This window comes from Mytilus edulis, chromosome 5 (assembly GCF_963676685.1).
Source record: "Mytilus edulis chromosome 5, xbMytEdul2.2, whole genome shotgun sequence".
NCBI lineage: Eukaryota > Metazoa > Mollusca > Bivalvia > Mytilida > Mytilidae > Mytilus > Mytilus edulis.
The window spans coordinates 78,708,898-78,725,238 of NC_092348.1; the positions used below are offsets into that span (position 1 = coordinate 78,708,898).

The 16,341-nt window shown below is 29.8% G+C and overlaps 1 protein-coding gene across 13 annotated transcripts in view; it reads right to left on the reverse strand.

Annotated features, from left to right (window-relative positions):
• Positions 1 to 600: 600 nt before the first annotated feature.
• The window catches only part of LOC139525474 (protein fantom-like), a 41,012-nt gene continuing 25,271 nt past the window's right edge, over positions 601 to 16,341 (reverse strand). The window contains exons 29-38 of one of the 13 annotated variants that reach the window (XM_071320829.1): positions 15,796 to 15,919; positions 14,903 to 14,965; positions 14,313 to 14,453; positions 10,436 to 10,477; positions 6,520 to 6,548; positions 5,606 to 5,851; positions 3,955 to 4,144; positions 3,336 to 3,420; positions 2,658 to 2,791; positions 601 to 1,866 (exon numbers count right to left, since the gene is read on the reverse strand). In XM_071320829.1, the coding sequence (XP_071176930.1) occupies positions 1,754 to 1,866; positions 2,658 to 2,791; positions 3,336 to 3,420; positions 3,955 to 4,144; positions 5,606 to 5,851; positions 6,520 to 6,548; positions 10,436 to 10,477; positions 14,313 to 14,453; positions 14,903 to 14,965; positions 15,796 to 15,919 (1,167 nt within the window). In that variant the 3' untranslated portion in view covers positions 601 to 1,753. Of the gene's footprint in view, positions 1,867 to 2,657; positions 2,792 to 3,335; positions 3,421 to 3,954; positions 4,145 to 5,605; positions 5,852 to 6,519; positions 6,549 to 9,175; positions 9,224 to 9,855; positions 10,057 to 10,435; positions 10,478 to 14,312; positions 14,454 to 14,902; positions 14,966 to 15,795; positions 15,920 to 16,163; positions 16,219 to 16,341 lie in introns of those variants that run through there. The other 12 variants (XM_071320828.1, XM_071320832.1, XM_071320833.1 and 9 more) reach the window with 12 other exon arrangements.

Consider the following 16,341-nt stretch of genomic DNA (forward strand, 5'->3'; position numbering starts at 1 on the left):
CCTCCCTTTTAAAAATGGCTGGATCTGCCCCTGACACTCATAGATACACAGAACCATACTAAATCCCCTTCTGCAATTAAAATTAGAATAATATTTTGAAACATTTTATTTTTCTGGCATTTTTACTCTATGATTGTTCTTAACAAAACTTCTTTTTTTCCTAATTGTGTGTAAGTCAATGCATTCTAATAGTTTTGTAATTAAGTTTTTGTAGAACATTGCTTAATATATTAAACTATCATATGTACATTATTGTGATTAACTACAGAGTTTTAATCCCTTAACAGAACAAATCTTTCAATTAAGCAAAAAAAAAAACCACTTTAACACAATTTGACAGTCATTATAGCTAGCATTACACACAGAATTCTTGTCCTTGACAGTTTTGTAGAGATCCTTTTCCTCATTATGTAAGACCAGTCACCTATTTCTAGAAATCTCTCAATCGAATTCTTAGCATCTCCTTTCACAGTTACTGGTAACAGTTTTCTTCCTTTTTGAAATTTTATTTTCTTGTATTTGCAAAATTATATCTACTTTGACTGGGAGCGTTAATATATAGATAAGTTTTCACAACTGATAAAACAAGTTAAAACAATATTTTCCTTTTATCACTTTATTTATGCCTCACAAATCACATAGATCTTGTAATTAAAATATTCTTTTTCTTAACCAAATGACAATGTTGTACATGTATTTTTTTTTTCACAACAGAAACATTTCTGGTTGATAAAATTTAGTTGAGCTGATAAATGATCTAGTTTCTCATAATCAAACATTAAAAAAGTTTTATTTTACCTCACTACATATTTTTCACTAATACGTTCAATATTGAATATCACCTAATTTTTCCCTGATACATTCAATATTTAATTTTCAAAGTGGGCATAATGATGAAAACTTTTTTTAAATCATTTAAAAATAACATTTTGTATAAAATATGATTTCCTATCATTCAGTAAAATAATATTCAAGAAAAAATATAAAACTAAAAATAATACAAAAAATATTTTCTAGTCAGTTGTGGACGGAGTTCATGTCTTTAAAACACTGAATTTAATATTCAAATTATAAATTGATTTTAAATCAAAATTTTTACATTATGAATTATTTAAAAATATGACTTTTTAAACTGAATTCAGTGTAAACAAAATGTTTAAATAAATTGAAAATGTGTATGTAAACAGAATAACCTTGAGAAATTAAACTGGACATTTTCTATTTGTTTTCTTTTCAGTAAACTTATTTCTACTAAAGATACAAAAAGCCTTTCACTATAAACAATCTATACTTCTGACATACTGGGAAATTACCTATTACTAATTTGAATAATAACTATTCATATTTATAATATTCCTAATACAACTAAAACATACAACAGTAAACAATGATATCACAGTTTGGCAAATTGCTGTAAATGCAATATGAATATTTTTTTCTATTTTACATAATAAATAATAGCTAATATATACATATTCATGAGATTTTCTTCAAAAGACAGTTGAAGCACAAGACTAACTTTGATTTGCAAAAATAAACTCTTTTAACTCTTAATATAATCCATGCATTTCTCTTCACTAAAATATCATCAAGAGATAATTTAAACAATCAACATCAAAATTTCCTCTTGGAATAGCTGTTCAAAAGTACTAGTAAGGTATGCACACAGCCAAGTTGTCTTTTTGATACTCTGATTTTTCACATATCTTATAATAAATTTGTCTGTTTTCTATTTTTCCCAATTGTTCTATTTTTAGAATGTGCCGTCTATCTGCATCTCTTTCTCTACAGCTTCTAAAGCTGACAGACATTGGACTGTTACATTTAATGATCCTATTTCCTCCTTTTCATTGTTAGCATCAAATACTGAAAATATAAAGTAGGATATATCATTGGTTGTTGTAAGCATTAATTCAAGTGACTTTTGTTGTACAATGTAGCTTGAATGCAGTACCAAAAAAAGTATAACCAAAAATATGTGTTTCCATGACAATTTTATTGAACTTTATCTTGCATATTGCAGGCAGGACAAAAAATATGTCCCTCATTAATATTGATTTTTTTTTTAGAGCGAAAGGCAATTGGTTTGTCCCTACAGCAAGTGTGCCTACTAGAAATATCACATTATATCCCATTTTTTTAATCAATGACTACATATCAAGCAAATGTTGTCTTGAAAAATATCGTTCTATGAAATGCTTTTTACTTAAATTGTATGTCTCAAACAAATGTCTTGTTCTTAAAATATCCAATACTCAGCCATGCTTTTTCCTCATAATTTTATTGTACCTATACTTTGCCATCTTTCACATTACTGAGTACATAATTAGACAATTGTTTTGTTGCCTGAATATCCAGATCTACTGTGGATTCATTTTTTTTTCGTGGGTACCAATTTTCGTGGATTGAGAAAAACTTGCATTTTCGTGGATATTATTATTCGTGGTTTTTCCAAAGTCAGCATACATTGTAATGCGTTGAACATTTAAATTCATGGTTCCCCTGTTCCCACAAAAATTGATATCCAACGAATATTAATGAATCCACAGTATGTCAATTTTCATTCATCAGTTACCTCAGGCAAATGAAATGTACTTACTTGGAATATCATGGTCTATAACATCTTTATGGTTAATGAGTATATCACCGACACTTACTTGGAATATCATGGTCTATGACATCTTTATGGTTAATGAGTATATCTCGGACACTGACAAATGCAATACCAATATCTTCACATTCTCCCTCATCATCGTCATCTGGGGGCTCACTAACAACGGTGAAACGAATCCTGAAAAATGTATACTTTATCTATTATCTGGGGCTAACTAACAACTGTGAAATGAATCCTGAAAAATATACACTTTATCTATTATCTGGGGCTCATTAACAATCAAATATTTGAAATTGAATCTGTAAACTTCACAGATCAGAAAGAAAAACAATTCTACAGTAATTAAAAACATAATTTCTATTTCTATATAAAATTTCTGTTCTCAGTATACCGGTAATTAATTTGAGAAACTAGTAATCAGGATGCATCTCTGCATTTTTTTTTGGCTTTTAACTAGAGATAGACTTAGCGCCAATTGGTAATTTAAACTCGCTGACAAAAAAAAATTGAAAAACTATTGACATACAGATAAGTTTGATATGATTTTAGTTTTAGGTATATAATGCAATTTATGGTGAATTTTAAATAAGAACATTAAACACGTGAATGCAGAAGACAATTTTCAAAGTCAAGTGACTATGACTGAGGTGTTATGGACAAAAAATCTCCATGAAAATAAGATTGTTTATAACTGCATATCAAGTATATAAAGGAAACAAACCTGCCACCATCAGGGTCATCAGGTAACAACATTCCAGCCAGGTATTGTCTCTTAGGGTAATTCTTAGCCATGTCCACATGGAATGCTACAAAACAAACTCATTAATTAATACTTAGGTCATGAGATAGGAACCCTCTAGTTGGTTCTCTACCATTAGATAATTCTTCATCATTTTCAAGATGGAAAGCTATTCCATGATAATAAAATTCTTAAACACAACCTTATAATTTAAGATAAAATGCAATAGATTTCACAAAGTCATAAATAGATGTGGAGTTTCTATGATTTTATGTACAACTTTCATTGAAACTAATAACAACAAAAATTAGATTTCCAGTATAAAAAAAATTAAGCATGTACAGTTCATGTATATACAAATTTTGTCAATGAAAGTAAATTAAAACTTACATACTTGAGCAATGTATTTCGCCAGTCTGTCTATTGATCGTTTTATTGGCTCTATTACAAATAAACTAAGTTTTGCACTGTTTGCAAAATTTACAAAACAATCATTTTTGTTAAGTAGGATCAAATGTGGTCAGCTATGATGGTAGAAAAAATCTTGGACAACTATTTACTTTATTCAATTGCAGACAATATAAAATTAATCTATACTTACTTTTGCTGAAGTTAAAATTGATCTGTTGTTCTGCCTTTGGTTTAGGTAGAGAAAATGGAGTTTCTAGTTCATCAGCCTTGATTCCAAGGAAGTTGTAGGAGACAAACAGCTGACGTATACTCTCATTATCAAGTACAGAGGCACCAGTAGATAGCACTAAGTGGGTTATGGTCACTGTTACAAGATTACTCTGAAATTGACAATTTGTATACATGTATTAAATAAAGTTAACATTTATTTTTTCTTAGGAAATAAAATTTCAATTTAAGGCCAAGAGGAATAATTAAATTAAGTTTGTCAATATTGGGAAAACCTGTTATTTGATGAAGTAGCAGGGTATATATGATAAAATAATTTAACAAAAGGTTTGTGTTTAAAGATATGTGGAAGTTAGCACCATATCTTTAACATTCTGATTCATAAGGCCAATTAAAATTAATTGCTAGATTTTCATCCCCGCCGGCCCCTACGATTTCTGGATTTTATCATGTCCGTTACCGAGAACCATCGATAATTTTGTTTCATTCAACACTTCCTGTTTCAAATTTCGTTTTTGTATTTCTCTGAGTAATCTAATAACGATATGATTGAGTCGACATATTCTGCTGCTCTATTATGACAACATCTAATGAGAATAGAGATTGATAACAAGAAGGGCATGAAATATTCGAGTAACGAGTAAAACGCCTTGCCATTTAACGTAAATTGCGGTAGTCACAAGTGAATCGAAAACCGTGTTTTTTCTTTATTTATACGATGACTTTGTGTCAGGAAATTTGGACTGTAAATGATATCCAAAGCGCAAGCATCGTAGAACAAATTGGTACAAAAAACATGACTGGATTAAAGAAATTGACACAAGCACAAATTTGTTTGATTTATGACCGTATATTGAGGAAAAAAAGTCGACAAACACGCATTTAAATTCCCTTATATTTACCCATGGCTGTTGTTTTTGTTGACAAACAGCAAACACCCTCTGTAACTGTCCTGATACCCTCAATTTAGTCATTAAAAAACTACTTTTTGGTTAAGTTCATGTTTTACATCACATAATTACTTTCCACACTGAGTTTACATTTTATTTTGTACTCATAATACTTCTGTTGCATACAATTGTTCCAATACATTTTATTGATTTTATGTGGACTACAAACCATTGCTTAGAAAGCAAAATAAATTTGGTGTAGGTCTAGTCCAACTGAAGAGAGCATTTCTCTTCCCTTTGATGTATACTATAAATAGGTTTCTAAAGCGGCAATTACATGTATAACAGTGGTTGCCAATCAGGGATTTTTATTTAAGAGTTTAAAAAATAGTGTCAGATTCCTTATATACAACATGTATATACATTATACAAGCTTGTTTTCCACTAGCATATACCCCGCGGTATGAAGAACTTGTGACAAGGGTTTCATATGAAAATCTACTAATTAATTTTAGTTGGCCTAAGAGATATGTAATTAATCTTTGTTTATAAGTGTTTTTCATGTGTTTAAAATTGCAGAAAACATGTTCAAACTCATTTTCTGACCTAACTAAAAGTATGAATAACTTTAACGTCTTAAAAACCAGAGTAAAACAACTATAACATCATAAAAACTATAATAAACAGTGATTTTCTGGTTCTTGTGTATGATTTAATACTTACAGGTTTATTACTTTCTTTATATTTTTTCTTTGCAGTGGGAGAAGCTACGACCATAACTCCCTCACTATCAGACTCAACAGGGGGTCTGTCTGATTCAGATTCTTCTTCTATAGGTGGAGGTAGAGATCTAAGGGTTCCTCCATCAGAGGGTGTGGCTATTGGTGTAATATCTTCTGATATTTCCTCTGTGATCTCATCTTCTTCATCTGGATCAGCAAACATGGTGTCAGACGACTTTGTTCCTTCCTAGCATTAGTGAAATCAGATGACATAGATCAAATCAAGACATTGGCAGTAGTATTCATGTTAAGAATACTTTTTGGTTCAATTATTTAATACTTTTAACTAATTTAGGAATCTACAGTTTTTTCACACTTTTCCTCAGTTTTTATAATTAGATAGATTGAACAGAACATACATTCATTTATTTTCAAGGGCATCAATTTTTCATGGATTGAGGGAAACTTGCATTTTCATCAATATTTGATTTCGTGGTTTTGTAAACGTCTGCATATAACCTTGTAGAAAATTGTAATTCATTAAACACCTTATTTCGTAGTTCACCTGTACTTGCGAAATCCATGAAAATTAGTATCCACGAATAATAATGGATCCACAGTACAAATTTTCAAGTATAATATCAAGGTCTTGACATTTTCACATTTTAAGTATTTTTTATTCAAAAATTTCTAAATTTTGATTGAGGATCTTGTGGGTAAATAGTGTTTTTTTGTGTGACATTTTTTGTTATATTACTATTTCATACTTTTTTTTTATTGTACAAGTGTCGAATCCATTCTTGCAAATGGATAAAAAGGCAATTATCTTTTGGTTCAATATAATTGTTCAATGCTCTCTAAAATTCATCTTTTAAAACTCCTTTTAAAAAAAAAAAATATTTATTAAAATCTTACCATTGAAGTGAGTGTGCCCTTTCCCTCATCTAATAAAAGAAGAAAGTACATAATTAATTTGAGCCAAAAAGTGATGTTTCGAAACTAAAAATAAATTTCTTCTTTAATTTATAGCATACAAGACACAGATGTATCAATAATAATAGTAGTATGAAGTACTGTGATATAATGCTATTTGATGTTATCAATGAAAACATTTTGTTTTCAAATGTTATAAAAAAAAGTTTAATCTTTTTCATATTTTCTAGATACCTATAAATGCATGGAAAAGGTTACCTTTGCTGAAAACTTAAAATAAGAAGAAAATAAAACCAACAACAATGCAATGAGAATTAATAAATGTATAAACAGTTAATGTTTATCTTAAACTGGTACACTAAATACAAATTATGATAATGATAACCATGATAATCAATATAGCTTTAATAAATTACAAAAAAAGCAATTCTTTCAATAAGTTCAATCCCTTTATCAATTTGAAAAAAACTAACACATGATCACTTCTAGCAAATCAATGTCATAAAAAAAAAACCACAGTGCATCTGTTCTGAATAAGAATAGGGGAAACAGGATTCTAATGACACTTTTCAAATAAAACAGGTCTGATGTTATTTAAAATCTTCTAAATGAAACACTGAAAAATTGAAATAGGACATGGTCAAGTTACTCCTCAGATTGACATGTAATCCTTAATTAACTTGATTTTCATGGAGGGTATAAGCTGAACTGAGCTTCTGATCAGTTAGAATATCCTTGCTACAAGTTTTTAGAAACAGGAAATTGATGAGTAATGAATGTGAAAACACAGCACACTCTTATAGCTTGCTAGCTTGAATGTTGATACCAAATTTAACGGTCCTCCGATTCGTAGTTCCTGAGAAATGTGTGAAGAAAATTTTAAACATGGCAAATATGTGTAATGATATACAAGTGTTTGAAAACAGGAAGTAATAAGAAATAAATGAAAAAATATATCAACTGTATAGCATGTTCACATGAAGCCTGATAACAGGAAAGTCTGAGGTTTAATTCTTATGAAAATGCTATGAAAAATTCATACATGGTCATTATGTGTAAAAATATATAAGTATTTGGAAAACAGAAAGTTGATGAATAATAAATGTCAAAATATATTACATAGTAGTTCTGATATGTACAGTAGTTTCTCATAAAAAAAATAGTGACATCTTGTGTTTCAAGTATTTAAGAAAGAGGGACAAATCTGTAAATGAATCACAGAGTTAAGCATGCATTTTGATTTACAGAGCAAAATACTTCCATAACTGTATTGGACAATCAGGCATACATTAGTTTACTTCCTCCTTGTGGAAATGGGGTAAAATAATATTGTTAAAACTATTATGTACTCAAACTAACCTTATCCCAAAAACTAAAGGTCATCTATAAATCAACTGTGAAAGAATTTGAGTTAGATGCCCCATGCTAGACAGACATGAGCACTACATAATTAATCTACAGGCGAAATGATGACTCATTACTTAGTGTGGCTGAGGAACTGACCTCATCACAGAATCATAAAAAATTTCAAAGAACCAGGAAACTACTTGTTAAAGTGTTCAAAAGTTGAATTATTAGTAAACGAAGGAATATTTCACAAAACAGCAATGCCTTTCAGGATAGTACTAATACAATAAATAAAATCTCAAATGAATAAACAACAATGCATCTTGAATATGTCTAGTTTATAATGGATTTTTTCACATGCATGATACTGGTGTTAAATAAATATGATGCTGATATGCTTATTATGATGCTGTTATGCCTAATAAAGACATAGCTCATGAGCAAGCAATTTATTAACATTTTCACTTGACATGCAAATTACAAATTCTAATTTCATCCAAATAAAAAGATTTTAACTTTTATAAATCAGTAAAGTTGATAAAATCATAGAGATTTAACCAATTGGCAGTAATTAAAGACTAACTGACTGATTACTTCACATTTAGTGCCAAAGGTCAATAAAACCATTTCATGGATCACAAAAATTTGATTAGAATTAACAAATTTTGACAATGTTCAAAATAGCATGCAGGAGACTACACAATATTCCATACCAGATAATAACTATACATTTTAAATAACTTATATCTATATACTATAATGCATAACAAAGGGACACAACTTTCCACGAAACAGTGCAACCCTTACCTCTTGATGAAATTTATATAATTATACCACCAATTGATATTAATCTTTTTCTCAGTTAATCAATCAATCAGTCAATTATTTTGGCCAAAAGAAAGAAAAATTGTGTTTCCAGTAACCTTTATTTTTATTGTTTCAGATCTTCTAGCACAGAATCTGTTACATGAAATTACTATTTTATGGCATTAAATATCCTAACTGGCTTATGACATTCTATCATCTTCACTAAAATTCAGTTCATGTAACAAACAAATTTACTAACTGACAATTTACATTAGAGGTTTGAGACTGGAAATACAACAAATCTTTTCTTGGCCTCATTTGTATTAGTTTTTGATAAAAAGATTTACAAATTTCAAAACAAAAATAATTTATTCAAATATTATGAGACACTTAATACATGTATATAAAATAATTTATTCCAAATAATATTGTAAGAGTTGCAGACGACACCTAGCACCATTCTCATTCACACCAAGCCTTTTACCTAATCTCTTCCTGGATTTGGGAACTGGTTTAGTTCCCCTTTTTGTACCTGAATGATTAATGATAGTTAAAATCATCACACTGAATAAGAATTGGGTTAGTTTTCTGCCTTCCATTCCTACAGAATTCATGTTAGGGTTAAAGCTACACAACAAATCATTTGTTTCCCCCCCCCCCCCCCCCCAAATGCTTTTAATGATTAGGTTAATATTGAGGATGACCACATACTGATTTAGAAAATTGTTAAAGTATGGGCTTCTTTCTCACTTAAATTCTAAATAGTCATAATAATTAAAAAATTATGTTATTCTGTGGTAATCATTATCCACAAAAACACTCTTTAAATTCTGCAGTTATCAAAAAATGCATTATATCAGACAAAAATCCTCAGAAAAATTTGTCATTGTGTTTTTGTTTGGTTGTAATTGTTTTTTTGCTATTTTTCAGTAACTGCAAATCCATGAAAACAGTTTTTAAACCAAAAAACCTGTTTTATAATAGAATATAACCCTGAAACTAAAACTTGATACTTGCAACAGACTAACACAAAACTGCCAAAGATTATATTTTTTTAAAACAGCATATCAAAAGTTTGATACCAGTTTTATCTATAACTTATTTTTGGCAACAAAAGAGGACGAACAAATAACCTTTTGAAATTATACACAATGAAACCACACTTGTTAATGAAACCAAATAATGATTATTATGAGTAAATGATAACTAAACAAATATTGAAACCACACATGTTAATGAAATCATGATTTATATGAGTAAATGATGACAAAATGATACCAGATTTATCTCCCTTGTCAGTAACAGACTTATTTCCCTTTAGAGGACCTTTTGGAGGAAGAGATGATGTTTTAGATTTATCTGAAGCTAAAATATAAATATAATGATCAATATATATTGAGATAAAAAAAAGTTCTGACAAATGTATATTTTTATGTAAAACATGTACTCAGTTCAGTTATTTTTTTCGATGAATAAATTCCATATTGTATTAAAATGACCAATGAAAAGATTACTTTCCTGAAAAAAATATTCCCACTTCCTTATCGCTGATAAATTGTATAATTGATATATGATCAATTAATAGATAACTGTATTGTATTTGAAGCTTTGCGGACGTCCATCCGTAGTTTTACGGTTGCAAATTTAGTTAACCTGGTAACGCATATCTCCCTCTTTGTTTCATGATAAAGGAAATGTGAAGGGAGTAAACTCTTTCAACAAGTTATCGTATGCACACTATTACCTTCCAAATTATCTCCCTTTGAAGTTGAAGTTGTTTTTTCACCTGTACATGATGAATGAAAATGATATCAAATGCAAAATGTATAACCAAATAAAAATTATGATAAAATAAAATATGTTCTGTTACCAAGTATTTACTTTTTGGTATTTTATGTAATAAACCACTTATGACTATTATATAATACAATGTATATTCTACTCTTGCTTTACTAAAATGATGAACATTTCCTTAAATCCATTAAATGGACTTGTAAATATAGGCACAGATTTGCCATATAATGATAAAACAACTATGTTAAGTCAAGACACAAAAAACCAGGTGCTCCGCAGGGCGCAGCTTTATACGACCGCAAAGGTCGAACCCTGAACAGTTGGGGCAAGTATGGACAAAACATTCAAGCGTGATACAGCTCTGAATTTGGATTGTGATCAAATTTTTGACATTACATGGTTTTTTTTACACAAAACAAATGTCAAGATTTTACAAATCAATTAAAGATTTCTTCTTCAAACTTATTTAAATCTAAAATTAAATAGTTGACACAGCATAGGTTTCTGACACAGAATGAATGTGGTCTAATGAACTTTTTTTGCCTTTGAGCAATTCACTATGCTGTTGAATATTAATCCTCTCAAAAAAATGTTTGAAGAAATTTTCTTTTTATTTATGAAATCTGAAATGAGAAAAATAAAGTGCTTGTTATCACTGAATGGTAAAGATTGGTTGGTAGTAAAAGTGAATATACATTGTTTATTGTATAAAACAATAAAAAAAACTTCATCAGCAACATTTTATATTGGCAAATTTCCAATGAAGTTATTTACATAAAGTTATTGGCAAATAAAAATAGAAAATGACATCATAGTCATGTCTGGCAAATGTCCAACATACATTATCTAAAAACATTTTAGATAAGATAAGGAAAAAAAGCTTCATCAGCAACATTTTATATTGGCAAATTTCCAATGAAGTTATTTACATAAAGTTATTGGCAAATAAAAATAGAAAATGACATCATAGTCATGTCTGGCAAATTTCCAACATATATTATTGCTATTGCACAATATTGTGGAATTAGATATTTCTTGCTATTGTGCAATACTTTGCAATTGAAAAATGCTATTGCACAATACTTGATATGGAATCCTGATTGGGACCAACTTGAAAACTGGGCCCATAATCAAAAATCAAAGTACATAAAATTGAGAATGGAAATGGGGAATGTGTCAAAGAGACAACAACCCGACCAAATAAAAAACAACAGCAGAGGGTCACCAACAGGTCTTCAATGTAGCGAGAAATTCCCGCACCCGGAGGCGTCCTTCAGCTGGCCCCTGAACAAATATATACTAGTCCAGTGATAATGAACGCCATACTAATTTCCAAATTGTACACAAGAAACTAAAATTAAAATAATACAAGACTAACAAAGGCCAGAGGCTCCTGACTTTAAACGTTAAACATGTTTGTGAGATCTCAACCCTCCCCCTATACCTCTAACCAATGTAGAAAAGTAAACGTATAACAATACGCATTAAAATACAGTTCAAGAGAAGTCCGAGTCTGATGATTTCAACTTTGAATTAGATAAAAAGTCAAAGTTGAAATCATAAATATGTTTAGATAAAGCATATCAAATAAGCCCAAGAATTTAATTTTTGTTAAAATCAAACTTAGTTTAATTTTGGACCCTTTGGACCTTAATGTAGACCAACTTGAAAACTGGACCAAAAATTAAGAATCTACATACATTTGTTTGTACTCAGTTAGATTTGGCATATCAAAGAACCCATTTATTCAATTTTTGATGAAATCAAACAAAGTTTAATTTTGGACCCCCATTTGGACCAACTTGAAAACTTGGCCAATAATTAACCCCCTTTCCCTTATTCCAAAACTAATCTCAATTAAAATTTCTAATGGAGTTTGCAACAATAACTACTCATTTAAATACATCATAAAATATTAAGATGTAAAAAAAACTGCTTGTTATCACTGAATGTTATTTATTATAATTTATCAGTTGGTAGTAAAAAGTGAATATACATTGTATATTGTATATAACAAAGATTTAAGTTGATTCTGGACAAAGAAAGATAACTCCAATTAAAAAAAAATCTTGCTATTGCACAATATTTTGCAATTAGATATTTCTTGCTTACTATTCTGGACAAAGAAAGATAACTCTAATTAAAAAAAAATTTGCTATTTCACAATATTGTGCAATTAGATATTTCTTGCCATTGCGCAATACTGTGCAATTGAAAAGACTTGCTATTGCACAATACTTAATATAATAATTTTAGATCCTGATTTGGACCAACTTGAAAACTGGGCCCATAATAAAAAATCTTAGTACATTTTTGGATTCAGCATATCAAAGAACCCCAAGATTTCAATTTTTGTTGAAATCAGACTAAGTTTAATTTTGGACCCTTTGGACTTTAGTGTAGACCAATTTGAAAACAGGACCAAAAATGAAGAATCTACATACACAGTTAGATTTGGTATATCAAAGAACCCCATTTATTCAATTTTTGATGAAATCAAACAAAGTTTAATTTTGGACCCCGATTTGGACCAACTTTGAAAACTGGGCCAATAATCAAGAATCTAAGTACATTTTTAGATTCAGCATATCAAAGAACCTAACTGATTCATTTTTTGTCAAAATCAAACTAAGTTTAATTTTGGACCCTTTGGACCTTAATGTAGACCAATTTGAAAACGGGACCAAAAGTTAAGAATCTACATACAGAGTCATGACAGTTAGATTCGGCATATCAAAGAACCCCAATTATTCAATTTTGATGAAATCAAACAAAGTTTAATTTTGGACCCTTTGGGCCCCTTATTCTGTTGGGACCAAAACTCCCAAAATCAATACCAACCTTCCTTTTATGGTCATAAACCTTGTGTTTAAATTTCATAGATTTCTATTTACTTATACTAACGTTATGGTGCGAAAACCAAGAAAAATGCTTATTTGGGTCCCTTTTTGGCCCCTAATTCCTAAACTGTTGGGACCTAAACTCCCAAAATCAATACCAACCTTCCTTTTGTAGTCATTAACATTGTGTTTAAATTTCATTGATTTCTATTTACTTAAACTAAAGTTATTGTGCGAAAACCAAGAATAATGCTTATTTGGGCCCTTTTTTTGGCCCCTAATTCCTAAACTGTTGAAACCTAAACTCCCAAAATCAATCCCAACCGTTCTTTTGTGGTCATAAACCTTGTGTCAAAATTTCATAGATTTCTATTAACTTAAACTAAAGTTATAGTGCGAAAACCAAGAAAATGCTTATTTGGGCCCTTTTTGGCCCCTAATTCCTAAAATGTTGGGACCAAAACTCCCAAAATCAATACCAACCTTCCTTTTGTGGTCATAAACCTTGTGTTAAAATTTCATAGATTTCCATTCACTTTTACTAAAGTTAGAGTGCGAAAACTAAAAGTATTCGGACGCCGGACGACGACGCCGACGCCAACGTGATAGCAATATACGACGAAAAATTTTTCAAATTTTGCGGTCGTATAAAAAGCTGAAAAGATGGTAAAATGTTGAACATAAAAAAGAACTTGCAAATAAATTAAGTGATAAGCTCTTTTTAACTTTTATCATTATCAGTGAATATTAAACATTAATTTTTTAGTTATAAAAAAGACAGAAATAGAGAAAGGACACTTAGTGAGTAATGTTGTACAGTTGTAATGGGTTTTTTCAAGTGACAAAGAGTGAATAGAATAGAGCATTCAGATATGAGAACTTGTAAGCAAAGAACAGCCAGATGTTGAGTGAACACGAAATAGAATTAGGTTCAGTGTGGGATCTTCTGTGCAGTGACAACAAATAGACATAGTGCAGGAAATCTACCTGGTTCAGGTGTACGTGGCTCAGAATCTCGTTCAGGTGTATGTGGCTCAGAGACATGCACAGGTGTGTGTGGTGGACTTGCTGATTTTTTACTTCGTGGAGTTCCTGATTTAGAACTACGAGGGGTGTAAACTTCTTCAACTAACAAATCAAATGATAATGATAATGATTTTCATTTTATTTTGGCAATTAAGTTAGTTGTAGATGACTTTTTTTATTGTGTATACTGACATGTTTAATACTTTTCAATTTTATTTTTTGTGTGTGTAGGAGTAAATTGTATAGTTCTTTGATATAATTATACAATATTCATTCAGAAGTCCTGAAAATGTTTTTTTTTTAATGTGGTCTTCATGGGTACCTTCTATACATACACAATTCATTAATGAGTTAAAACATTAACCTGACTGTTTATAAGTGAAAACACTAGCTTGAAGGTAAATATATATAAAGATCTTCTGAAAACTGTCTTGATCTGTTGTCCAATACAACAACCTTTGATCAAATGACTTATTCTCCGATTTTCTACATGACCCTGACATCGAAAGACAAATGCCAAGGTCATTAATTTAAATCAATGTTGATCATACCTTGTTCTTCTGATGTTCTTCGTGACCCTGATCTTGTTGAAGGACGTGGACTATCATCTGGTGCTGTGAAATTAAGTGGCAACATTCTTAGTGCAAAGTTATTCATGGTGGGATGAAATTGTGAAATGATTTTATTTTTTGGTGTATCTGTACCTAGATGCTTTTTTTCAATAGAATTCTATCCCCCTGGTCAGAATCTTACATACTCATCACCCCATTACAGTACGTTTCCGTTTTTAGGACTTTAAAATTTGTATTTCTTGTATTTTTCTAATTCTGATAATGTAAACACAGTCATAACTTGTTTGTCAGCAAGTAATTTTCCTGTGTAAATTGTGTATTTTTTTTAAACCTCTGGTGATAAAGTGCAATTTAAAGTTATTCTGCAGAATAGTGATTGCTTAGTAAAAAAGACAATGTGTTTCTCACACACCTTCTGCATACTTATATGAATTAGAACATTAAAAAAACACAAACAATACAGCAAAATTCAGTTAGACCAAGTTTAGACATTGTGCATCAATTTACAATATGCAATAAAATGTTAAATCATTGGTCAATTTACTAAAAATATGATGCATTATAGAAATGTTTTTTCATTGGTGAAGAGATATCAGAAACCCCCCAAAAAAAACTGATGTTTTTAGATATAATCATTTAATTTTTTTTATATATTTCCTAAGTGATGAAACTAAATCTTATTCATGCACAGTCTTAATTGAAAAAAACAATTCTAAATTAACTCTTATTAAAATATAAATACTAAACCTATTACCTAGCAATATATTTTGTGTATAAGTAAAGCACATTCACACTATAACCTTCTTCCATTAAAAACACATTAAATCAGCACTAAACCATAATAAAGACATTAACATCAACACTATACCAACCTGGTAATGTTTCTGATTGGATAGTATCAGACATGCTCGGTAGCATACTTGAGACAGCGTCTGCTACAGCAGCATTAACTGTTGGTTGTTCTGCTGAGTCCTCCAAACGTCTAGAAACCTTTTTCTGTTTAAAATATTCTAATTTCAACATCATGCAGGATATAATAAATTCATAATAAAAAGATGAAATTCAAGTTTAAAATATACATTAACAATTCATTTGGTTACAGATTTTAAAAATATCAACCTGTAAACATAAGTTTAAAGTGTAATGTTTATAATCAATGTCTCTGAATTTCAGCTTCCTTTCGAAAAACACAAAAGTAATAATAAATTTTAACAAATAAACAAAACATCAATGCTGTTACCTTGTAAATACTCATCCCATTTCATAGCTAATATAGGCCAATCTTTTCCTTTAATCTGAACAAAGTTGTAACAATTATCAAACAATTCTAAGTAAATGGTTTTAAACTAATTTCCTTACACTGGTAATTTTTCAAAGAATATGTCTGTTGTAAAATCTTTCAAAAGTATTTGAATTAT